Raw genomic sequence first — 27,474 nt, 5'->3', positions numbered from 1 at the left:
CCACCATACAACATATACATACATACATATACCAAAGGCTTTTTCCCCATTACAAGGGAGATAGCAAAAAAACAAAGGCATAAAAACCACTCCCACCCATTCCATCCCCAACATACTCCACTCCCCTCCCTCTTATCTTGGCACCTCCTGGATGATGGGTCATCCCTGCATCTTGCCCACTGCTCTGGGTCAGAAGCAGTGTTGCAAGACACAGCACATCCACAGCAAGGCTGCTTCATTAAATCAGTGACACCCCTCCTCCATCCCCTCATGCGGAAAAGGAGAAGATGGAGAGAAATCCCTTCAGACTGCATCAATCTATTTCTCACACATAATCCCTCACTTCCATCCCCCTCATGCATCACAGCATCATCCATACACAACCATTCTCCATTTACCCCTATCTTCTGTCCTCTCCCATCCTTCCTCAACAAACATTCCCCTTTCCCAATGCCCCTTTTAACCCCTACCATACAGTGACACCTATGTAGGCGTCATGAGGAGCAAGTGGGTACACGAGGATGCTGACGTCGGCGTCTTGATTATATTCATTGTAGTCGTACCTGCGTGACCCACATACTCTGTAAACTGGCTTCATCATATTTTCTATGGTTATCAAAATTAACGGGTGAAAGAGAACGAGAGATAGAGCAGTGACTATTTTTTATAATGCGAGTATTATGACGCAACATTGCACGTCTGGCAGCTAATGCTGCCAGACGTGCGATGTGGCCCATATTGAAGGGGTTAACCCATCCATCCATCTCAACCTTGGTCAACCCCTCATGTTCAATCCTTCCACCTCTGCTTTCCACATCTCTTTTAGTCTTTCTTTACTCATTCGAGAGATAGAGCAGTGACTTTATTTTTTATAATGCGAGTATTATGACGCAACATTGCACGTCTGGCAGCTAATGCTGCCAGACGTGCGATGTGGCCCATATTGAAGGGGTTAACCCATCCATCCATCTCAACCTTGGTCAACCCCTCATGTTCAATCCTTCCACCTCTGCTTTCCACATCTCTTTTAGTCTTTCTTTACTCATTCTTTCAAAGTGTCCAAACCATCCCAATACTATTTTATCAACCCTATCTCCCAATTCCCTTTCCATCCCTGTTCTCCTCCTCACCTCCTCATTTCTCACTCTATCCAGCCTAGTAACCCCTATCATACTCCTCAGGCACCTCATCTCAAACACATTCAAACTCCTCTCTTTCTTTCTTATGTTCCACATTTCTGCCTCTACAGTGCTGTCAACACAATCCCTCCATACAATCTCCTCTTAGCATCCATTCTCAAATGTCTATTTCTCATTACACTGCAACACTGCTTCTGATCCAGGGCAGTGGACAAGATGCAGGGATGACCCGTCATCCAGGAGGTGCCAAGATATGAGGGAGGGAAAAGCATGGAGGGGAGTGGAGTAAGTTGGGGATGGAATGGGTGGGAGTGATTTTTATGCCTTTATTTTTTGGCTACCTTCCTTATAAGGGGGAAAAAGCCTTTGGTTATATGTATGTTTACTAAGGAGAGGTTAGATTAGGTACCTGACTGTGATCCGATTTTCAGTGGGGATGAAGAAAGTAGACTATCTAATATCAGCAATAGTAAGGTAGAAGTGGTCAAGCAGATTGAAAGACTTAAAGCTACAAAATCCCCAGGTCCAGATGAACATTTTCCAAGAGTGCTTAAAGAGAATAAATTTGAAATCTGCAACCAGGTAACAGAAATATTTAATAAGTCAGTAGACACTGGTTTTGTGCCTACTGCTTGGAGATAAGCAAACATTGTTCCTGTTTTCAAAAAGGAAAATAAATCATCTATATGCAACTACAGGCCAATCAGTTTGACATCAGTTATAGGTAAAATACCAGAATCAATAATAGTTAACCACTTCACTCCGGGCCAAAATCTCGCGGGCAGCATTAGCTGCCAGACGTACGATGTTGCGTAATAATACTCGCATCATAAAAAATAGTCACCGCTTATATCGATCGTTCTCTCTTTCACCCGTGAATTTTGATAACCATAGAAAATGTGATGAAGCCAGTTTAGAGAGTATGTCAGTTACGCAGGGACAACTACAATAAATATAATCAAGATGCTGATATGGCAGCCTCGCATATCCACTTGCTCCCCATGCCGCCTACGTAGGCGGCACCGTATGGAAGGGGTTAATAGAATCAAAGAACACACCAGGAAACATAATTTGATTCGTGACACACAGAATGGTTTCTCCAAGGGTAAGTCATGTGTGACTAATCTTCTATCCTTTTACACTAAAGTATATAAAGTGTCAGATAACAATGATGGCTACAATCTTATTTACCTTGACTTTAACAAAGTGTTCAACAAGGTGCCCCACCAGAGACTACTAAATAAAATCAAAGCCCATGGCATAGAAGAAAAAATGTTTGAGTGGATTAGAGCTTGGATCAGTGATAGAAAACAGTGGGTCACCATAAATGGTGTATTATCCAAATGTTTTTTGTTTTTTTTTGTTTTTTCTAGTGGGGTCCCCCAGGGCTTGGTTTTGGATCCCTTATTGTTCATTACGTACATTTACGACTTAGACAATGGGATTAATAGTGATGTTAATAAGTTTGTGGACAACACTAAAACAGGACGCCAAATTAGGTCAGGACACAACGCGAGATTCTGCAGGACAATCTTAAATTTTTCACATGGTCAGTGAAATGGCAAATGAACTTCAATATCTCAAAGTGCAGTGTGTAGGGCTACACAACCCTGAAAATAGATATAGCTTAGATAATATGTTTTTGAGAAAACTGAATGCGAGAGAGACTTGGGAGTTCTAGTGAGTCCTGACCTTAAATCCAGGAAACAGTGCATTGGTGCCAGGAATAAAGCAAACAGAGCTTTAGGTTTCATTGCTAGGATGGTTACAAATAGAAGTGCAGAGGTAATTATCAAACTCTATAGACTTGGCATTAGTTAGACCCAGCCTTGACTATGCGGTACAGTTTTGGTCTCCATCTTATAGAATGAACATCAATTCACTAAAACCAGTACAGAGGAGAATGACCAAAATGATACATGGGCTCAGAAATTTGCCTTATGAAGAGAGGCTTAGGCACCTTAACTAACACTATCTGGAAAGATGCAGTGTGGGGTGATCTAATAGAGGTGTTTAAGTGGATCAAAGGCTTTATCATGGGTGATGCAAACAAGGTCATCATATTAAGACAATATGGCTGGACTCACAGTAATGGATTTAAACTGGACAAATTTAGATTTAAGAAGGAAATAGGCAAGAATTGGTTTACTAACAGGGTGGTCAATGAATGGAACAGACTTAGTAACCATGTAGTGAGTGCTGAAACTATCAGTTGTTTTAAGAAACAGTTAGACAACTTTATGGATTGGGATGACAGGTGATAATGGCCATGGAACTGTCTAGTGTAGGCCTCATGGTCTCTTGCACCCTCCTTCATTCTTATGTAAGCTAAAAAGCCTTCATACTTACATGGGAGATACAATCAAAACACACACACCTGTATTATACTAACAAATACTACTTTTGATTCTGGAGATTAGATAATCTATCCTCACTCCAATTTTTCAAACAACTCTTGCCACCTGAAGCCCTTTTTTTATATCATTTCATTCACAATAAGAAAGGAGCTTTTAGTTATCACTAGGGAAGCTGGGGAACAAGTAAATTTCCTTTCTAAGATGAATATTCATGACAAGCCATTTCTATTACTACATCTCCAGGTTAAAACCAACAAAACCCATATTGCCACTACTATTCAAATCAGAAAATTTCCCCTTACCTTTGCCACTTTCTGTGTAGACTTGTTAAAGGTGATGCAGTATACCAGATACAAGATAGTGTGCACAAACTGCTGATGCTGCTCTTGAGTGCAGCTGGGCCTTGAATCTTCTGGTAGCTGTTCACATACAACCTTGCTGCGCTCTAACAAGCGCTTCAAATTTCCTTCTGCTCCTTCAAATGCCTTCTCACATGTCAGCCTGTGGGCATCAAGGAAAAAAGCAATGGTCACTAGTTTATATCCAGCATTACTTTGCAGTCAGACAAGTTTGGGCTCAATGGGAAGGACAGCCAGTTTGAAAATTTTCTTGTTATTGCTTGTTATTTTTTCAACCAAGAGTAAGGGACTTGATATTATTTAATTTCAGCACAAAAACTCTAGTTTAAATTTACATACATACATACATATACCAAGGATCTTTTCCCCCTTACCAGGGGGGTAGCCAAAAAGGACAAGGCACAAAAACACTCCCACCCATTTCATCCCCGAAAAACACTCCACACCCCTCCACCCTCCCTCCCAATGAAGTTTAAATTTAAAAATATATATATATCACCTACAGAAAGGATAAAAAATTAATGAGGATAATATGGTGCAAGGACTAATCTGATCTACAAAAAGAGCAAAATTTTCAATATAAATATATTTTTTTGTTTCTGGGAAAGACCTCTCTATCTACATACCAAAAAGCTTCTTCCACTTTATAAGGGAAGTAGCCAGTCAAGGCTATACCCACCCACACTGATCCATCACCCATTTCTTTCCCTTTTATCTTAGTTCTTTGTGGATCAAGGAAAGACCTGGGCCATCCCTGCCCCCCTCCCCCACCCATGGGACAGGTCAGAAGCAATGCAGCAAGAAATAACACATTTACTGCAAAGCCTACCAGCCTAAGCTGATTTGTCCTCATACGGCCACCCTCCCACTTCGTCCCAGTCTCTCTCCCTTAAAACTCACTTCCAGTCTGCTCCCACTTTTTCCCCTTGTACATCTCATCACCTTACTTTTAACCACATTTATTGTCAATTTCCTTCTTTTGCACACCTTCACAAGCTATGTCACTAACTTCCTCAATCCCTCCTCTGATCCTGCTATAACTAGTGTTGTCAGCAAACAACAGCTGGCTTATCTCCCACTTTTCTCCATTTTCTTTAACCATCTCCAATCCCTGACCCACTATCCTTGCATTTACCTCTCACACCACCCCATCCATGTATAAATTGAACAGCCAAGGCAACATAACACATCCCTCGCGAAGTCCAACCTTTACCTCCTCTCCATTTCTGATTCTAACACACACTCTACTACTCTCATAAAAACTCTTGACTGCTCTCAACAGCTTTTCTCCTATCCCATATATCTACAATACCTCCTACAGTGCCTTCCTGTCTACCCTGTCATAATCCTTTTCCTAATCCATAAAGGCCCAAAAACCATATTTACCTTTTCCTAAAGCTTTCTCACATACCTGTCTTACCACAAAAATCTGATCCACACAACCCTTACCTGTCTTAAACCCACTGTTCCTCACCCTGTTACTCTCCTCATACTCTAAATCAAAACCCTTCCATAAGCCTTCCCAACTACACTCAACAAACTGATCCCTCTAAAACCACTACACTCACACTTGTCTACCCTCTCTTAAACAAACATTAACCTCACCAGCCAGTCCACCATCACTCTACCTCCTTTTTTTTAGACATTCTGCATGAAGAAGAAGAGGGGAATGTCTGTTGAGGAAGGACAAGAGAGGACAGAAGACAGGGGTGAATGGAGAATGGTTGTATATGGATGATATGATCCACGATGTGGAATGGGTGGGGGCTGGGGGATGAGGGAGTATGTGTGAGAAAAATTTGACGCAGACCGAAGGGATTTCTCCCCGTCTTCTCCTTTTCTGCACGAGGGGATGGAGGGGTGCCAATTTTATGAAGTGGCCTTGCTGTGGATGTGCTGTGTCTTGCAACACTGCTTCTGATCCAGGGCAGTGGACAAGATGCAGGGATGACCCATCATCCAGGAGATGCCAAGATAAGAGGGGGGGAAGAGGGTGGAGGGGAGTGGAGTGTGATAGAGATGGAATTGGTGGGAGTGGGTTTTATGCCTTTGTTTTTTGGCTACCTCCCTTATAAGGGGGAGAAAGGCCTTTGGTATATGTATGTATGTATGCATGACATCCATCCAACCCAGGTGTCTTACCTGCTCTCATCATTTTAATAGCTGCCTTCGCCTCACCTTCCCTTATTTCTCCTCCATTTTCCTCATTCATCACTCTCATTTTCTTAGCGCTGCCCACTGCAACTACCTTTCCCTCTCTCTCCTCCTTCACATTTAGCAACTCACTAAAATACTCTGCCCATCTTCCTCTAATTGCCTTCTCTTCTATTATCATCTCTCCATCTCCACCTTTTACCTTTTCTTCTCTACTTGATTTGCTTCCTCTTCCTCTCTTAATTTCTTACCAAACATCTTTTTATTACTTTCAAAATTTTCTGTCATACTCTTACCCCATTTCACATCTACTCTCCTCTTTGCCTCCTTTATTTTATGCTTTACTTCTCTTTTTTTGTCTTTGTACCTCTCATTTGATTCTCTTGTCCTATTTTGTAACCAATCTGTGAATGCTTGCTTCTCTTCTACTACCTTCTTTGTTTCCTCATCCCACCACTCACTACCCTTCTTTTTATTTCCTCCCGTCCTCCTTGTTCCACACACTATCTTTGCACATCTTGCAATTGCAACTCCCTGCTTGAACTATCCCCATTCTTCCTCCACTCCTAGTTCTAATCTATCTTTCACTCCCTCCCACTCCTTTCTCAGCTTCTTCTTGTACTCCACCTTTTCTTTCTCATTTAAGCAGTTCACTTTAAGCACCTCCCAACCTTCTATGTGTAGCCATATGAGGTGGTGTGCATTTAAGGTTACCAGCCAGTATGTAGTTTGTTCAAATTTTATATAGCTGTAGCAACCAGTGGTATAATAAATGTCTATGTACTTACGCCCTAAAGCAGTGGACAGCTCCAAGAATATGCTGTTGTTGCGAGATGTAAACATTGGCCAAATTGCTGTGGATCAATCCTCCACCATCACATCTTGGACTGAGAGCCTATTGGGAAAAAAAAAGTCATACCTGAAAAATGTATGCAATATACTATGAAGATTAAGAAAAAATATCCATACATTTGTCTTGAGGTACCTTATGAAGACAGAATCTTTACTGGTACAACATTTTATGCATTACAGGCTTATCACATACTCTAATGCAGTGATTCTTAACCTGGGGGGAGCGCGAGGCTCAGGAGAAAAGTAAGAAATTTGACCAGTTACGTGTTATTTTCTTGACAAGAAATGGGTCAGTAATGTAGAGGTAAGTTTATGAGATAATGCAGAAGTATCATCATTACTAACTTTATTTTCACAAGTCTCCCAGTCATACAAATTTTCCAATGTATTGATCCCCCCTTCCCTGCAAGGGGGGCGTGGAGGAAAAGAACAGTTCCTAGAGGGGGCATGGTAGTAAAAAGGTTAAGAACCACTGTTCTAATGAGAGAAATGTTGTATCAATAAGGACTGTTCTCACATGGTGGTTTTTCTGATTTATGTTATTCTTGCAACAAAAAATCAAATAGGAGCATGAAGAGAACCTGACAAAGTTTAAAGCAATTGACCAATACAACAACCTAATTTCATTGAGAAAATAAAATCTATGGACTTCATAAGCTATACTATAACTCATGGCTCATTTAAACCAAATACTGATCAATTGCAGTTATTGAAGAAGTGACTGGCTCCAAGAGCCAAGACATTTATGCTGTGTTATGGGCACATTTCTGTACTAATTTTACTGAAACACTATTAAATTAGTACATCAATTTCCATTTTTCTCACACATGCTTACCCCCACTGAAAGTATTTATCAGTTGAAAAAAGACCTATGTGCTTGTATAGCCAAAGAAAAAATGACAGGGCAACATTTGATACCAGTCATGGATGAACACGCCATTAGGGTAAATGTCCCATTCAAGAAAACTTCTATATACCAAAGCTTCTTCCTCCTTACCCAACCAAGGCATGTACCCACCCCCAACCTATCTCACTCCCATATGTTTTATCTATACTTTAGCTCCTCATGGATGAAGGGTCACCCTTGTCTCCCATGCACTGCCCAGGTCAGAAGCAATGCAGTAAGACAAAGTACACCATAGCTGGGCCCCACGGCTTAATTTATACAGCAACCCTAACTTTTTGCTCCCCCCCAATGTGAAAATAGAGAAGACACAGTGGAATCCTATTGTGCCACATCAATTTATGATACATTCACAACCATTCTCCACTCACACCTATATCTTGCCTTTTCCCTTCCCTGCTCAAAAGACATTCCCCTTTTACACAAGGTCCTCCCATCACCCCATCCATCTCATTCTCAGTCTTCAAGTTCACTCCATGTACCTCTGCTTTTCACACTCTTTTTGCTTGTCTTTTTTCGTTTATTCTTTCAATGTGCCCAAACCATCCCAGTATTCTTTCATTAGCCCTATCTGCTAGGTCCCCTACTCTCTTCCTCACATTCCCATCAATCACTTTATCCATTCTCATAATCCTTACCATACTTTTCTCTTAACACATTTAAAATTTTCCTTTCTGCTTCTGTTGAATACCAAGTCACCACAATATACAGTGTTGTGGGCACAATCATCCCTTCACATAATCTTCTCTTTGCATTCAACCTCAGGTACCTATTTCTTATGACATTCCCTCCCCTCATCCCAGAAGATATTAACTACCTCCATTCCCTGCTACATGTGACCCCAAATATTCCAGACTATCCATTTCCTCTTACCTCTTTCCTTTAAGACTTATTTTCAACCTAATCCTCATCCTTAAACATCTCATCACCTTGTCCACATTTACTTTCAACTTGATATCACATACCTTCTCAAACTTTCTCACTTATTACCTCAGGCGTTCTTCTGACCCAGCCACAAGTGCAGTGTCATCTGCAAACATCAACTGGCCCACCTACCACTTCCTCCACTCTCTCTAATATTCTCCCAATCCTCCCTTAAATATTTAAAGCTTTCCTCTAACCTTTCTCCTTTAAAATTTACCTCCAGCTTACTGCCACCCTCTCCTTTTATACATCTAATCACCTTGCTTTTATTCATATTTTCTTCCAACATCCTCCCATCACTACGAGGGGACAAAGAGAGAGGGTCACCGTGTACATGAAATGGCCCTGATGTGGGTGTACTGCATATTGTTATATTGTTTTTGACCCAAGCAGTGGGCAGGAGACAGGGATGACCCTTCATCCAGGAGGAGCTTAGATGAGAGGGGAAACAATGGGTGGTGGATGGGAGTGGAATAGGTAGGAGTGATTGCATGACTTGATTGGCTACCTCTCTTACATGAACCTGGTATACAGTACAGATGGACCAGCTGATTTCAAATGTTTGTTACTGTTATATGCAACTTACTTAAGGATGTTAGATGATTGAAAAACACTTTCATTAAATATGTAAAGATCATGATACCGATTTCCATTTGATAGGTTTCAGACAATTTCAATTGTTTGATAATGCTACATTATGTTATGTACCACCCTTACATGCAATTTAATGAAAAGGTATTAGGAAGAATGCTAGAAGCATACACTGAAGCCTTTTTCTCCTAAAAAATTAAATCAAGGTTAGTTTTAGCTGCCCAAACAGTATATCAAAACAAACAGTAAATGTCCACCAAAGGTGTAAAGATAATAGCAGCCCAAGTGTTTAAAAATTACCTTGTAAAGACTGCACCAAAATTTATTGGGGACTAACAGAGGGATGCTTACTAATTTAATCTAAAGAACTCAATCAAATATGCCACGGAAAACTAAATGATAATTAATCATACCAACTGAGTGGATTGGGATAACCCTGCATTTATCTATAAATCTCATTGTAATTTTGAAGGAAAACAGTACTCCTCCCTCATTACATAACTTCCCAATTTTAATATTTCAAATGGGCAATGGTTCCTGGATACAATCAACAGCCTAACAGTACTCATAACAAAGGTACCTGACTTCATACCATCCATGGCTGACACATAACTCTACATTGGACAATGTATTTCAGGCTTTCCATGTCCCCACTTTATATCTCCAGTCAGTATATACAAATCCCATAACCACCATTTACAGCCCACAGATCATGGTTACAATGTACAGATTACCATTCTAGTGTTTCTGTTCTCTAACAGTGGACTTTACAATTCATTTTATGGATGTGTTACAGTATTTGATACACCCAATTATCTAAATGATGATGATGATATGGTTTAACGTCACAAACTCCCACCTATCAGAGGGCTAAGACGGTGCCCCTCACAGAGGGCTTTGTAACGTGGAATTAAATGAACCATGTGTTGGTTAAACTTCACTGGTGGCAGGATTCAAACTGCCATCCCCTCGACCTTCGCTGCAAGTAACGACGCCCTAACTTGCTCAGCCAATGAGCTTCCAGTTATCCAAATACATTCAGAAAAATTCACTATCCATACCTGCAAGTAGTATCTCACTGCCAAGGGGTAAGAAGGTGTGTGTGGCACCTCTAGCATGTATCGTGCCAGATCTCCGAGGCATGTCAGGCAACGCTGCACAAATTCCTGCACAGCATCACTCTCTGTGGCAACTGGTCTACTGTCTGCATTGAAATTCATGAGAATGGGAAGATGTAAAAAACCAACACGTCAAACAGTAATTTCTGATTAGAATATATTCAGTCTGGTTTGTTGAACTAAATTCATTAAAAATTATAACAAACAAGTCTATAAATAAATTACATATGAAGAATTGACCTAAAATAAACTCACAAAATTCTCTACACAACATTTCAACTATTCTGCTGATACCACCTACCTCTCTCAAATGGAGGAATCAAATCAATAGAGTTGACAGCCATCCTATTTTCTGAGGCAAAGATATGAAGCAGGTGATGGTAATATGCTATGCCATCTTGAAGGTGTCGCACAATCCAATGTCTCTCTGCTGGATTCCATGAACCTCCCTGCACCAAGAATTATGTATGTATGAAAATATGAAAATTAAATAACCCACTCAAATAATATGTATTTCTTGCCCAGTACACTTGCCTGCAAAGTGTGAAAATACCTTACTGTAATCAATTAAACATACAACTTAGCAAGTGAACTAATGCTGTGTTCATACCTATGTTACCCTACTGGAAATATAACAGTTCCTATTATCACTGATTGAAAATCTGTCATCCAGGAGGTGCCAAGATAAGAGGGAGGGTGGAGGGTGGAGGGGAGTGGAGTGTATTCGGGATGGAATAGGTGGGAATGGTTATTATGCCTATTTCTTTTTGGCTACCTCCCTTGTATATGTATGCATGTATGAAAACCCTGCAGTTACACAAAAGGCAAAATGGTCTTTGGATGAGACCCACAGGCCCCTGTACCTAGTCATGTACACGGGTTGAGCTCATAAGTCACTCAGCAAATCATGCCTCCCATGAACGGCCCTTTGTGGGTTCCTTCAAAGAAATAAAGAAGAGATTTTGTGAAGTTGTTTTGTAAGTATTGGACTGTGTTCTCTGTTTCCATCTAGGTCAATGTTTTTCTAATTTTTTGGGCTTGTTACCCAGTTTAAAATGACACATTAAACCTGTTACCCTGATTGAAAAAATATAATTAGTATTCATAATCCTAGGATGAGGGGGATGGATGGGGTGAAGGGGGCTTTGGGGAAGAGAGGAATGTCTGTTGAGGAAGGATGGGAGAGGACAGAAGACAGGGGTGAATGGAGAATGGTTGTATATGGATGACGTTGTGATGCATGAGGTGGAATGGGGGGTGAGGTAGTATGTGTGAGCAAAATTTGATGTAGCCCGAAGGGATTTCTCCCAGTCTTCTCCTTTTATGCATGGGGGGACGGAGAGGGGGGGGGGTCGCCGATTTAATGAAGCGGCCTTGCTGTGGATGTGCTGTGTCTTGCGACACTGCTTCTGACCCAGGGCAGTGGACAAGGTGCAGGGATGACCCGTCATCTAGGAGGTGCTAAGATAAGAGGGAGGGTGGAGGGGTGTGGAGTGTATTCAGGGATGGAATGGGTGGGAATGATTTTATGCCCTTTCCTTTTTGGCTACCTCCCTTGTAAGGGGGAAAAAGCCTTGGTATATGTATGTATGTATGTATGTAATCAGTGCATTGGTTAGAACCCAAAATATACATTTAGTTTTAGTATACTGATTACAATACCCTGCTGTAAGGTCTTGCATGATTTTCTCAGTGGTCATTGCCTAAGGTTTTAGAGAACCAGAGTTAAAGATTATCCAAAGAAGAATGTCTTGTTTCTCACTGATTTACCTACTTCAGAAAAAAGGAAAATGTTGTGGATTACTGAACCTCATCACATCAAACAATGACACTACCACTTGGGGGGGACTATGGTCATTCTGTCACCTTACACCAAGATCTATGCACATGCCCCACCCATTGCAGATTGCCATTTTTAGTGCATTTACATGACTCTCAAGACTTAAATAAGGTCACTCCCACTGTTCAAACAACTACACACGTGTCATTCATCAATTTCCCTACTGTGAAGACTTTATCTTGAACTAACTGGGTGCTTGGTCTTTCTAAGCCTGACAGGCAATGAAACACACTTTGTTTATTTACTATGTCAAAGCAAACATATGCAGAGACTACAGTTGTTCACCATATGACATCACAAGATTGAAAACTAGGCAGTGGCCATCTTTCTTAGAAGATGTATATCTTTATTTTCCAATTATCACTGGTCAACAAAGAATTTGTCCCAGGGAAAACAATAGCTGTATATGTTTTTGCATGCAGAATAAAAAAAATAATGTCAATTTTTTTTCCATCACCCAGTTTTTGTGTTCCACGGTATGTTACATTATGTGTGTTACGTGGAATAAATTTCAATCAAGCAGCTGACAACAGTGAGTTTGGCAACACTGTGTTTGAAGTGTTGGTGTGAGGTTGTGTAGTGTGTATTTGTGTAGCAACAAGTCTGTGATATTGTACAGTAGCATACTCACCATTTACCTTTGCAATGCCAAGAAACTGTATAAACCACCCAGGCAATTTTTGCTTTATTTGCAGTGTACTGACATTCAAGTCACAAAGACAGTATTTTACACCATTGGGAGTTGGGAGATAGGGTTGATGATAGAGTATTGAGATGGTTTGGACACATGGAAAGAATGAGTGAAGAAAGATTAGTAAAAGAGGTGTAGCAGAGGTGGAAGGAGTGAACATGAGGGGGCAACCAAGGATGAGATGGATGGATGGGGTAAAAGGGGCACTGGGAAAGAGGGGAATGTCTGTTGAGGAAGGACAGAAGACAGAGGGTAGGGGTGAATGGAGAATAGTTGTGTATGGATGATGCTGTGATGCATGAGGGAGACTGGGTTGGGAACTGGGGTTGAAGGAGTATATGTGAGAAATAAATTGACACAGCCCAAAGGGATTTCTCCCCATCTTCTCCATTTCTGCATGAGGGAATGGAGGGGGGGGGGTGTCGCCAATTTAATGAAGCGGCCTTTTTGTGGATGTGCTGTCTTGCGACACTGCTTCTGACCCAGGGCAGTGGGTAAGATGCAGGGATGAGCCGTCATCCAGGAGGAGCCAAGATAAGAGGGAGGGAAGGGGATGGATGAGAGTGGTGTATGCGGGGATGGAATGGGTGGGAGTGGTTTTCAAGCCTTTTTTTTTTTAAGCCTTTGGTATATGGTATGGTAGTACATAAATGTACCAGTAACGGCTCAGGTTGCTACCAAATTAGACATTGGCTCCTGTAAGAACAGCTTCTATCACACAAGCCAGAAATCAGGAGTCTTACTTTTAAGTTTTTTATTTATCATGATGCTACTTCCAAAGCTTAAATTTGTTCTCTCCTCATGCGCACTTCACTATCCATAAAAAATTTAGTGTTACTGCAGCTATCATAGTTTTAGTCAATTTCTGTTTGTTCTATATCTTATGTAAAGGTATCAATATCAGTATTACTCATGTATCATTATTATTATTACTGTTATTTCAATTTTTATCATAACTAATATTACTATATTTCATTTGTTTAATACTTCAGGTGTCTATAATTTTTTTCTTTCTTTACATGATGAGTTATATCAAAGATTATTATTTGTAAGAACTTATGAAAAACATGTTTCTGGCTATATACATTAGTTTTTCTTTCTCTACTTAAGGAGTCATGTTAATGATTATTTCAAGTACTTATTATGATTTGAAATGCTCCGTTCTTAGTTATATTACTTCCTGTTAGAATGTATCTGGATTTTTTGTTTTTAAAGATAAGCACAATGGAAATATGTGTCAAGTGCTTTATCATGACATTCTCGCAATACTATAGCATATTTACCAAATTGTATTATACAGGAAAGGAGCACGGATCATTGGGTCTTATTTCCTATTCTCTAGTTTTCTAATGTACCTAGACTCAAATTCATGTATGGTTCCAATTTAATCATCTTTGATTTCCAATTATCATATTTAGATTTGAATTCATGTATTGTTTGAGCCTGGGCTATATCACCTAAGCTATTCCCCATATTTATAAATCTATATGGAAAACTATTTCCTCACATCCTCTCAACTTCCCACAATGCCTTCCTGTCTACCCTGTCATAAGCCTTTTCCAAATCCATATAGGCCCAAAATACATCCTTACCATTTCCTAAGCTTTCTCACATATCTGCCTTACTGCAAAAATCTGATCCACTCAACCCCTTCCATTCCTGAACCCACACTGTTCCTCACCAATTACTTCCTCTGTTCCTCTCCTAATCCTCTCAATTAAAACCCTCCCATATGCCTTCCCAACTACACCCAACAAACTGATCCCACTGAAACTACTACATTCACTTTGTCCCCTTTTCCCTTGGAAAGTAGAACTATACAGGCACTCCTCCAGTCCTCTGACACTCTACCCTCCCTTAGACACACATTAAATGACCTGACCAGCCAGTCCACTATTACTGTACCTCCCTTTTTGAGACACTCCACATGACACCTATCTAATCCAGGACCCTTACCTGTTCTCATCTTTTTCTGAACTACTTGCACCTCATCTTTTCTTATTTCTCTTCCATTTTCCTCTCCCATCACCATCATTTTCTTAGTGCCTCCCACTGCTATCACCAATATTTCTTATGGTATATATATCATAGTAAACATTAATGATTATCACAGCATGAAAGAAAATTACCTTAGTTGAACACTTATTAGGGATAACTTGATTATCTTCCCCTTAGCAAATGTGATTGTTATGGGAGTATATATGCATAGCTGTAAGTCACTTATTTTTAAGAGTAATGTAAGACGAGTTTGAAATTATATCAAACTGTTTTGGGATCATAGTTTGGGGTTTATTTATGGTTTAAACTATTAATATAGGCAATTATAAGCATTTTTTTTGGGGGGGTGTCTTTTGCCATTCACAGAGGGTTGTGGTCCCTAACCCCCACAAAGGACAGGGGATCACTGTACTACTTATTTACTCTCTTGTTTGTTGCTTTTTTGGGGAATTTTTTGCCCATCATTATAGCTCTCAAGCATATGACAAACTCTTCCGATGGCACTGCATCAAAGAAGAGAAAACCAACCACTTTGGAAAGTGCTTCCTTGGCTTGGTATCAATCTATGCTGAAAACCACTTTATGACTACTGTGAACATAACTCCAGGACCCCCTGTATGAGTTTAAGCAATACAATAAGCAGTTTACATTCATGTATTTTCACTAATATAACTTATTTAGGCAGCAATTGCAGTCACTTTACCTTTCTCATCCTTTTTCCAACAGATAAAGGCTCATAATAAACCTTGCGCCAAAGCACCTCCTCAAATTTGCGTGTGTGAGCACTGGGACCCAACTGCAAGATTCGTTCACAGGCATCTCTCAGACGGGAGCGAGCACCAATGCCAGCTGATGTGAAGACAGCACCAACACTTCCTGCATTCTCCACTGTAGCGTCAGCTTTGCGAATCCCTTCACTCACATACCTGATGAGGGTAAATTTTTACAGCATGTAGATCTGCCTTGTTTATCACTTCGGAACTAATATCTTTGATTATATTTTGGCTGATACCTGAAAAGTACACACCAGTGGGGCAGACTCTTGCAATGACAGGGATAAATGAATCAGACATAATGATAGTGTCCAGTTACATTAATAAAACTACAGGAAATTGTTTGTTTGTAAAATATGGACAAGAGCCACACATCATTAGTATATGTTAGAGTAAAATCACAGCTTCTAAAGGAATGATGCTATTTTGTACTACAAGTACCCCTCCATTATGCTGTTCCTATTCTTTGCTGTATACATTTTCTTTTTCCCTGTGTCCCTTGTGGTAGGGGGAAGAAAGAATCCTGCCATCATAATTCCAGAGTTGTAAAAGACAACAATGTTGGACAAAGTGATGGAACTAGGTACCCTGCTATCTGTATACTCCAACAAGAAATCAAGGCATAAAAGGGTCTGAGGGGAGATTTCCAAACAGTACCCTAAAATTTGGGTTAAATATGCATGGTTATGGTATAGATGAGAGTAAACGTGAAGAGATAGGTAGTATATTTGAGAAGGAAGGAGGTGTTAGCATTTTGTGAAACCAAGTTGAAAAGGAGGGGTGATTTTGAATTTGGAAGAGTGGTAGGGGAGTGTCAGAAGTGAGGAGGGGTGAGGGAGGGAAAGAGTAGCTCTGCTGGAAGTGATGAGATAGGAAAGCATGTGGTGGAGTTGAAATATCTTCAAGGTTAATGTGGGATCAGAGATGAGGATTTTTGTAAGTGCACATGGACCTGGTAGTGAAAAGAATGTAGAAGGGAGGCTTTTTTGGATAGATATAAAAGAGTGCTTAAAGAGTTTTGGGATGGATGTCAATGCAGTAGGGGATAAACCAATAGATGGAGTATTAAGGGAATTTTTGAGTGCTAAGAAATAACTATTGTGGAGAGTTGATGATAGCAAGCACATTGTTTAATGAGAAAGTCAAGCATAGGTATATACGGAAAAGGGTGGTGGATGGAAAGATGGTTGAAAAAGGTATTAATGGATAATGTAGTGGTATCTAAAGGAAGGATAGGAAGAGTTCTGGATGTCCATGTTCTTAGGGATGATGATGATGCCATTCTCTAGGATGCCCGACTGAGCAGCCCCGTCTCACTGAGAAACGCCATGACTGGTACAGGGTTTTCCAATAAATATCTCATGGTGATGATGTGTTGTTGGCATGCATAATTGTGTACAATGCAATCTTCCATAATGTATTGAATTGTATGGGGGAGGGGCACACGAAGAATTGTCACCCCAGAATGCCCACATGAAGAATCGTCACCCCATGAGATCCCACCTGGAGAACTGCCACCCCAGTTAGCTGAATATCAACAGTGGAATAAAGATTACTTTAGGTCAGGTTGGGGTTAGGTTAGGTTGAATGGGGGTTATACTTGTTATCAACTTATACAACCAAAGAAGAATAAATGCAGGATAGCCCACATGAAGAATTGTCACCTTGTCAAAGACTGGGGTGACAATTCTTCATGTGATCCATATGGGGTGAAGTATATCCTGGACAGATATTTGTGATGCATTCACCCACATCTGGTAATTTAGAAGGACTAGAAGGTGGCCACACCACAGCCTGGCCAAGTGGACTTTGTCCTCACAGGGGAGAGGATCCAGAGGGATGGATATCAGGGAGTTTGGCATGCAGAAGTGTGTTGTCTTTCAGTCTGTTAACAGAGCAACAAGCAATATGATTATTGATATGCTTCTGAAGGCTGGTGATTGCAGAGGAAGAAAATAGAGTACTTGGGTGTAATACAGGTATTTGGATATTATTTTGATGCTTCTTGGCATGTGTGGGTTTTCTGTCATGTGGTGTTGTGGGTGGGCTATGTTCGTGAAGGCTGCAGCAAGTGTTTGTATGCCTCTCATGTCAAGGTGAACTTTGACTTTAAAGACTTTCATTTCATGGTGTAGATAGACTGTACATGTTGTATTTGTGCAGCCTGTAATTGTCTTTAGGACTTGTTTTGTATAATCTGCAGGGTGTTATGGTGTGTCTCAGTGAGGTGAGGGGCCCATACAAGGCTTGCATAATTCAACATTGAACTTATATATTGCTTGTACACTGTACTGTTAGTTTCTTTGTTGTGTCCAAATGTTGTACCTGCAAGTGATTTATGTATGTTGAGCCTGGGTGTGCAGTTTGTCTTTGTGTTGTTTGAATGACATGAATGTATTGTATGTTATGCCAAGAATCTTGAATGAGTGTATGTAAGGTATAAGGATGTTGACAAAGATGTATGGTGTGCATTTGTGTTCCACTCTCCAGTTGGTAGGAAGTGTGCTCAGACAACAGGGCAGGACTCACAGTAATGGATTTAAATTGGAGAAATTTTGATTTAAGAAGGTAATAGGCAAGTTTATTAATAGTGTGGTCAATGAATAGAATAGACTTAGCGATCATGTAGCAAGTGCTGAAACTATCAGTTGTTTTAAGAAACAGTTAAACAACTTTATGGATGGGATGGCAGGTGGTAGTGGACATGGCTTTAGTCAAAGAATTATTAACATCTGGAACCTTCTACCCAATGAAGTAATCATAGCCACAAGTTTGGATGCTTTTAAAAATGACCTGGATGAATATTGGAAGGACAACTGGTATTGTTACACAACACCAGCAAGTTTGCAGCAAATGATTTCAGGTGGTGTAGGTCCAACTCGGCCCATGATTCGACCAACTCAGCCTATAAATCGACCAACTCAGCCCATTCATTAAGAATCATCATTAATACTAGTATGATTTTCCCAGGAAGAACCTATGGCTTAACTGCATAATCCCCCACCCCAGATTTGACCTAATGCACCTCTTTCCGTCGACCTCTTTTTTTGGGGGAGATGGTGGGAGATTATGCAAAATTGTCAACCCTGTTACAATGCTATATCCAAGATTTGGTGTTTAACAAATTTGTCAGATAGAGTTCTTAGCATAGGCTACACCTAGCTCCATGGTCAGAGCCTGGGAATGTCAGATGAGAGACAGACAAACATGATACACTGGTCCCCAGTGTAACATTTTTCAGTGTTACATTGTTCAAATGATGATGTCATGCGCCTGATGTTATGACGTCATACTGCTGATCTGCCTGATCGACTCTGTTTGGGGTAAGCTGAGTCAGGTGGAACCCACACAATGATTTGGCTGGGTCACGAACCTATGTTTCACAGGCTTAAAACAATGTTCTCCTGGGAGTACTTTATCCCCTTTCTCATCATCATTGTCATGTAGGCTGAAGGTCTAGAAATCCTGTTAGCCTTGAGCTGGGAGTCATGTGAGGTTAATGTTGCGCAATGTGGTCAGTATGTGGAGTTTGCAATACTAAACATTAAAAGAAGTAAGCTAATTCATTCTTAGACAGTTCATAAACTGATTATCCTTCATGGTAGTAAAGGTCTCTTTGCCATTCTCTATCTGATCTTTTGAATTATATCTAATTTGATAAACGGTTTGATGGTTGTCTGCTTGTTTTTTAAAACTTTGTACAAAGTTCATTATTTGCTTTGAGGCTTAAGTATGTTTCTGTACTTGTAAATGCTTTTATACTATGTATCTCTATAATATTCATAAATTTTACTCCATACAGTATTTTGATGCTTGTCAGAATTTTTATACATTATATGTTCTAACAATAATAATTTTTTACTATGGTAGTACAGGCTATGAAATAACCTGTAGTTTTTATGAAGGTTTTTTTATCTTCATTAAAATGTATCATGATGTTATATTGTTTTGGTATTGAATTTAAGCAAATGTACATCATATGTGCTAACTGTAATTGTTTCTTGTGCTATATACATGTAATTTCAATAAAGGACTTTTATCTTTAACCCCTTCCATACGGTGCCGCACACGTAGGCGTCATGAGGAGCAAGTGGATTCGCGACGCTGCCATATCGGCGTCTTGATTATATTTATTGTAGTCGCCCCTGTGTTTTTACATTCTTCCAAATGCGCCCTGAATCCCATTCTCTGTGGTTTTCAAAATTCGCGGGTGAAAGAGAGAACGATCGATATAAGCGGCGACTATATTTTATGATGCGAATATTATTTCGTTACGTCATACGTCTGGCATTGGTTGCTGCCCGCGAGATTTAAGTCCCGTATTGAAGTGGTTAAATGTATCAGTATCAGTGATGTATCACATAGTTTTCGTACTGAATTGGTGTCATTGAATGTAGGCTATTCCTTTTTTTAATCACCCAATAAAATGTAGACAATGTTCAAGGGCATTCCAATGCAAGTGCTTATAGATGTTGATTGTAACATTATTGCCTTGTGATGAAATGAAGTGATAATTTAATGTTGTTGTTTTTTTATTACCAGGTCATTGTATTTTAACCATTATTTAAGTTTAATTTTATGTTTTTATGTGTCAATCTAATGTGCTATTATAAATTTGCCGAGGCCTATGTGTATATATATATATATATATATATCTATATATATAGAACTTTTAACATGTTTAATGAATAGTATCATAATAGGCATAATTAAGCAGCCGAGTTGGTCAATTTGTGGGCCAAGTTGACCCTACATCTTTCCTCATCAGCCCAAAAAAGCTTATTATTATTATTGACAATGACGACAATGATGATGATGATGAACTACCTAGTGTAGGCCTTATGGTCTCCTGCAGTCTCCTTCATTCTAATGTTCTTTTGTAAATTCTTTAGTACTAGGATAGTGAACCATTGGAATAGTCTCTCAGATATTTTAGTCAGGAGCCAGTGTAAATTAGTTCCAAAATTCATAAGTTTAAAGAGAATGTAAACTAGAGAAGAGGCAATTATAATGAGCACTGACTGATGACTCCCATGCCTCTTACCTATCACAAAAGGTCAGCAGGTCACTATCCATCAATAAACCAATATGATAACATCAACCCACAATACACCTGGCCACATAAATAAATCACTAAACATGAACTGCCCATCACACAGAAGACACCAAACACAAGAAACACTACCCCACCTTAGGCTTAGCCATACTTGCACAATGTTTTCCTTGTATGACTTATTAGCCAGTCCATAACCCCATTAACAGTCCTGGGAGCTGTGGGTCTCAAGAGAGATCTGGGGCAACAGATTGTTTGATTGTCCTGCTTAATGTGTGACACCCAAAATGAGAAAGATCATACTGGTCTAGTTATACAGTAATATATATGAAAAGTAATTCTGTGTAAGTTGTTAAAGTAATGTGTGTTACTGTACATGATGATGATTGAATACCCTCGCCCCATATTGTTGTTGATGTTGGGGGTGTTTGTGCAGTGATTACGATGGTCGATGACCTTGGATATCCAATTGATATAGCCACTGAAATGCCGCAACCAATAGTATATATCGGCAAAATATCAATAAATCTGGTAACGTTTGTTACGTTGGATGGTTCCACTGGTACACCCAAAGATTAATGATAAAAGTGAAGGTAATAAGTATGATCATACTTGGTCAATCGCTTAAGCTGCTCCAAATTTTCAGTCTTTTCCTCTGTGATAGGCACTGATTTCTTCATGACTCAAAACCTTCATCATATTACAACGGCGCACAAATATTGTATTACTTGCGCTTCAACGCAATCAGTCCAGATCATCGTCTCTGGCTCACAAACTGGTAACTGGTCTGCTGTGGCAAGTAAACATTATAATTTGTCGACATTATCAACCCTAAACCACTCTTTTATTTATAATAGATTTATATAATTCGTTTATAAATAAATTTATTCTTTATCATTATCTATATCACTTATAATATAGAATTAATTATTTTCATATAACATTTGCCCTCATACTTCCCAAGTTACCACAGTACATTCAGAATTGAAAGGGGCGAATGGAGAATGGGTGTGTATGGATGATGTTGTGATGCATGAGGGGGAGCGGGTGGGGGATAGGGGTGAGGAAGTATGTATGAGAAAAAACATGACGCAGCCTGAAGGGATTTCTCCCCATCTTCTCTTTTACTGCATGAGGGGACGGAGAGGGGCGGGTCGCCGAATTTATGAAGCGGCCTTGCTGTGGATGTGTTGTGTCTTGCGTCACTGCTTCTGACCCAGGGCAGTGGACAGGATGCAGGGATGACCCGTCATCCAGGAGGTGCCAAGATAAGAGGGAAGGTGGAGGGGAGTGGAATATATAGGAAATGAAATGGGTGGGAGTGGTTTCTATGCCTTTTTCTTTTTGGCTACCACCCGTGTAAGGTATATGCATGTATGTATGTACATTTGCCCTCATTTAACTTCCCAGTTACCACAATACATTTATATATATATATATATATATATATATATATATATATATATATATATATATATATTTGTAGTATGCAAATATTTCAAAATACACACAGTGGTAGCGTTCACGGCCGCCACTACGGCGGTCCGGGTTCGAATCCCTCCCAGGGCTGAAATAATTTCAGTATCGCTGCGCTGCGAGTCATTACTCCAACTCTCGTGAGCGGAGAATTGTCTTTATTTACCTAGTTGTATTTTACGGGACGAGAGCTATGCTCGTAGTAACCCGTTTTCGTATCTCTCCGCATCCAGTTTATTCTTAAAATATTGTATAGCTTTGGCACTCACTGTTTCTCCGTTTAATTTGTTCCAGGCATCAATCACTCTATGTGGGAAGCTATTCTTTTTCAGATCTCTTCTGTAACTATCCTTCTTTAGCTTCTTTTCGTGTCCTCTTGTTTTTCTTCTGTGCCATTTTAATAAGTCGTCTCTATTAAGAATTTCCGTCCCTTTCACAATTCTGTTAATGGTCAACTATCACCTCTTTCTCTTCTCTGTTCTGTGAGTGTGTCTGTGTGTATTAACCTCAGTCTTCGATCTTTGGATCACGTGTTGGAATCGTGATAGACAGCTATTTCCCTCCCGGAAGAGAGCTCAGAGCTCGTATGACCGATTTATAGGTAATGCTATGACCTTTTACCCACACACAACCAGAACTCCCCTCCCACGAGAGTTGAATTAATGTCTCTAAGTGCAGTGGCTCTGAAATCATTTCAGCCCTGGGGAGAATTCGAATTCAGATAACCGTCGCGACAGGTAGAGGCTGTACCAACCGCGCCACCGAGAATACAAGAATAGTATTAGTATGTGTGTGTGTATTTATATACCTAGTTGTATTATACGGGAAGGGAGCTATGCTCATGGTGACCCGTCTTTGTATCTTTCAGCATCAAGTTTTTTCTTCAAATCTTGAATAGTGTTTGCACACACTGTGTGTGTATTTCCCTAGTTGTATTTTACGTGAAGGGGAACTATGCTCGTGGTGTCCCGTCTTCATATCTCGTTTTATCTAAACTGTTTTTAAATTCATGTATTGTTTTTGCACACACCACATTCTCATCTAACTTGTTCCAAACGTCTATTACTCTGTGGGGAAAACTGTTCTTTTTCAGGTCTGTTCTATATAACTGTCTTTCTTGATTTTCTTTCCGTGTCCTCTTGTATTTCTACTATCCCATTTTATTAGATTCTCTCTATCAATAGTTTCTATGCCTTTCATAATTCTATAAATAGTTATGAAGTCTCCTCTCTCTCTTCTTTTCTCTAATGTCTGTAGCTCAAGTTTTGCCAGTCTCTCCTAATATGATAGTTCTGAGAGTGTTGGTGTCAATTTCGTAATTGCTCTTTGTATTCTTTCAAGTTTTGTTACACATTTCTTTTTTTGTACTTGTTGACCACGTCATCGCTGCATACTCCAATCTTGGTCTTATCAAAGTGACTAGTATTTTCTTCACCATTTCTTCGTCCAGGTATGTAAATGCCACTTTGATTGTTCTTATTAAATAATAAGTTTCTCCAAAAATTTGTTTATATGTTTCTCAGGGGACATATTATTCTTAATAATGACTCCCAGGTCCTTCTCATTTTCCACTTTTTTCCTTTCTTCCTCTCCCAATTTATACGATCCCACTATTCTTTGGTTTGCCTTTTCCAAATCCCATTATACTACACTTCTTAATATTGAATTCCATCTCCCACTTCCTACTCCATTCCCATACTTTATTGAGATCACTCTGCAGCGTAGTTTCTCTAATTCTTGTTTGTTTTCAGTTTGTTGTTTACAAATCTGTAAAATAGTTTTGGTTGATCTTTACTTTTTTCTATGATATCTTTTTCGTATTTTCTCTTTTCTTCTCTACACACTTGTACATATTCATTTCTATAACTAGTATATAGTTTCCATTCTTCAGGTCTTCTGTCTTTTTTCCATTTATCCAAGCTTTAACGCTTTTGTCTTTTAACTCCCTACATCTTTTGTTGTACCAACACTTTACACATCCTTTTTCTTGTTTTTGTCTTGGAACATACTTTTCCACTCCTTCTTCAATAAAGTATGGGAATGGAGTAGGAAGTGGGAGGTGGAATTCAATGTTAAGAAGTGTAGCATAATGGAATTTGGAAGAAGCAAAAAAAAAAAAAATAAATAAAAATAAAAAAAATAGTGGGATCATATACATTGGGAGAGGAAGAAATTAAATAGGTAGAAAATGAGAAGGACCTGGGAGTCATTATTATGACTAATATGTCCCCTAAGAAACGTATAAACAACATTTTTGGATAAGCTTATCATTTGATAAGAACAATCAAAGTGGCATTTACATATCTGGACGAAGAAATGGTGAAGAAAATACTAGTCACTTTGATAAGACCAAGATTGAAGTATGCAGCGACGACGTCGTCAACAAATACAAAAAAAAATGTATAACAAAGCTTGAAAGAATACAAAGAGCAATAACGAAATTGGCACCAACACTCTCAGAACTATCACATGAGGAGAGACTAGCAAAACTTGAGCTACAGACATTAGAGAAAAGAAGAGAGAGAGGAGACTTCATAACTGCTTATAGAAACATGAAAGGCATATAAACTATTGATAGAGAGGATCTAATAATATGGGATAGTAGAGATACAAGAGAACATGGAAAGAAAATCAAGAAAGACAGTTATAGAAGAGACCTGAAAAAGAACAGTTTTCCCCACAGAGTAATAGACGTTTGGAACAAGTTAGATGGAAATGGTTCATAGCAGAGAAAAACGGAAGGGAAACAGAAAACACGATGGAAGTAACAGAAAATTAAAAGTGTCTTACACAAATATAGATGGCTTAATAACAGGTTTGAACGAACTGAATGATTATCTGAAGGAAAAAGAACCGGACATAATGAGAATTGTAGAGACAAAATTGAAAGGTCCACTACTACCCAACAGTGTAAGACATGGTGCATATAACTATTGTATTAGAAACAGAGAGGTATAACAAGGGGGTGGAGTAAAGATGATTATGATGGAAGTTGAGGACAGGGATGGGAAAAGCAGGAAGTTTGTAGTAAATTATGTGCCTCCTAAAACGGCTTCATGGGAAGAGAGAGAGCACAAGAATATGTTAGAAGACACAAGGATAACACTAAATAAGATAATGGAAGATGGAGGAAGAATAGTTGTAATGGGTGACTTTAATTGTAAAGAAATCTGCTGGGAAGAGATGACAGTAAAGGGTGGAGACGACCTATGGGGAAATGTACTACGTGATATGATTGTAGAACATACAATGACGCAATGGATACAAGAGAATACTAGGTATAGAAATGAGGAAAAACCATCGGGACTGGACCTAATAATCACATCAGAACCTGATATAGTGGACAAGATTGAATATAAGACACCAATCAGTAAAAGTGACCACATATTGGTTGAACTTGAACTAAATGAGGAAAAATACACGAAAGAACGGACAAGATAGAAAAGGAAGATTGATGAATGGAAAAACAAATTTTTATAAAATAAGAGAATTCTTTAAAAAAGCAGACTGGGAAAGGATATACACAAGGATGAAACAACAATAGAAGAGAAATGGAATATTATGATAAAAATTTATAAAGGAGTGGAAAAGTATGTTCCAAGACAAAAACAAGAAAAAGGATATGTAAAGTGTTGGTACAACAAAAGATGTAGGGAGTTAAAAGACAAAAGGGATAAAGCTTGGATAAAGTGGAAAAAAGACAGAAGACCTGAAAATGGAAAATATATACTAGTTATAGAAATGAATATGCACAAGTGTGCAGAGTAGAAAAGAGAAAATACGAAAAAGATGTAATAGAAAAAAGTAAAGATCAACCAAAACAATTTTACAGATTTGTTAACAACAAACTGAAAAACAAACAAGAATTAGAGAAATTACGACTAGGAGGAGTTGAATACACGGAGGAAATAGAAATGGCAGAAATTATGAACAAGCATTCTAGATCGGTGTTTACGAGGGAGAACATACATCTTAGAGATATTGAGTGAGAGGAGAAAGTCTCTCCCCCCCCCTCCCCACGAAAGAGATAGAAGTAACAAGGAATGAAATTATGGATTACTTGAGTAATCTCGATGTCAGAAAATCTCATGGACCAGATGAAATGGCAAACTGGATTTTGAGAGAATGTAGGAATGAACTATAACAGACAAAATACATAGTCTAATAAGCAGTTCATTGAAAGAAGGAAAAGTTCCAGAAGATTAGAAAAGAGCAAATATAGTACCAATATATAAAGGGGGAAACAAGGAAGACCCTACTAACTATAGACTGGTCTCTCTTACAAGTACGATAGCTAAAATTTGTGAAAGAATTATCAAAATTAGATGGGTAAGGCATTTGGAAAAAACAACGTACTAAATCCAAGGCAATTTGGATTTAGACAAGGACGATCATGCGTCACAAACTTGATGTATTTCTATTCAAGGCTAATAGATGTAATACAAGAAAGAGATGGATGGGCTGATTGTGCATTCCTAGACCTGAAAAAAGATTTTGATAAGGTGCCACATAAGAAATTGCTGAAGAAACTAGAAACTGCAGGAGGAATACATGGCAAACTGCTGAAGTGGATGGAAGACTTCTTGCATGAATGGAAAATGAAAGTGGTGAAAAGAGACAAACATTCTAATTGGGATGAAGTGATTAGTGGAGTTCCATAAGGAATAGTTCTGGCCCCAATAATGTTTGCTATATATATATATATGTATATATATATATGTGTGTGTATATATATATATATATATATGTATATATATATATATATATATATATATATATATATATATATATATATATATATATATATTTACCTAGTTGTATTTACCTAGTTGTATTTTGCGGGAAGGGGAGCTATGCTCGTGTTGTCCCGCCTTTGTATCTTGCAGTGTCTAGTTTGTTTTTAAACTCATGAATGGTTTTTGCGCATACTATTTCATTGTCCAGTTTGTTCCAAGTGTCCAAAACTCTATGAGGAAAACTGTTTTTCTTCAGTTCTCTTCTATAGCTATGTTTTTTTATTTTCTTTCCATGTCCTCTTGTGTTTCTTTTGTCCCAGTAAACACAAGAGGACATGTGTGTGTGTGTGTGTGTGTGTGTGTGTGTGTGTGTGTAGTGACGCAGCCACAGGCGGTCACACACTTCCCATAGTTGGCAAGAGGTGAATATGAGCTAGCCAATCAGGAGCCAGCAAATGGTTCTCGAGCGGCTAGCGACCTCTCTTGCCAACTACGCTGAGCCGCGAGCG

The 27,474-nt window shown here is 39.1% G+C and overlaps 1 protein-coding gene across 2 annotated transcripts in view; it reads right to left on the bottom strand.

Annotated features, from left to right (window-relative positions):
- The window catches only part of Smg5 (Smg5 nonsense mediated mRNA decay factor), a 78,221-nt gene extending 56,669 nt beyond the window's left edge, over positions 1 to 21,552 (bottom strand). For both annotated transcript variants that reach the window (XM_076202603.1, XM_076202604.1), the window contains exons 1-6: positions 21,366 to 21,552; positions 15,631 to 15,853; positions 10,700 to 10,847; positions 10,342 to 10,484; positions 6,798 to 6,904; positions 3,799 to 3,997 (exon numbers count right to left, since the gene is read on the bottom strand). In XM_076202603.1, the coding sequence (XP_076058718.1) occupies positions 3,799 to 3,997; positions 6,798 to 6,904; positions 10,342 to 10,484; positions 10,700 to 10,847; positions 15,631 to 15,853; positions 21,366 to 21,433 (888 nt within the window). In that variant the 5' untranslated portion in view covers positions 21,434 to 21,552. The remainder of the gene's footprint in view (positions 1 to 3,798; positions 3,998 to 6,797; positions 6,905 to 10,341; positions 10,485 to 10,699; positions 10,848 to 15,630; positions 15,854 to 21,365) is intronic.
- Positions 21,553 to 27,474: the final 5,922 nt, after the last annotated feature.

The sequence above is a fragment of the Oratosquilla oratoria genome, chromosome 19 (assembly GCF_046742065.1).
Source record: "Oratosquilla oratoria isolate Oo_2021 chromosome 19, ASM4674206v1, whole genome shotgun sequence".
NCBI classification, from domain to species: domain Eukaryota; kingdom Metazoa; phylum Arthropoda; class Malacostraca; order Stomatopoda; family Squillidae; genus Oratosquilla; species Oratosquilla oratoria.
This window is presented reverse-complemented; position numbering and strand designations above follow the sequence as displayed.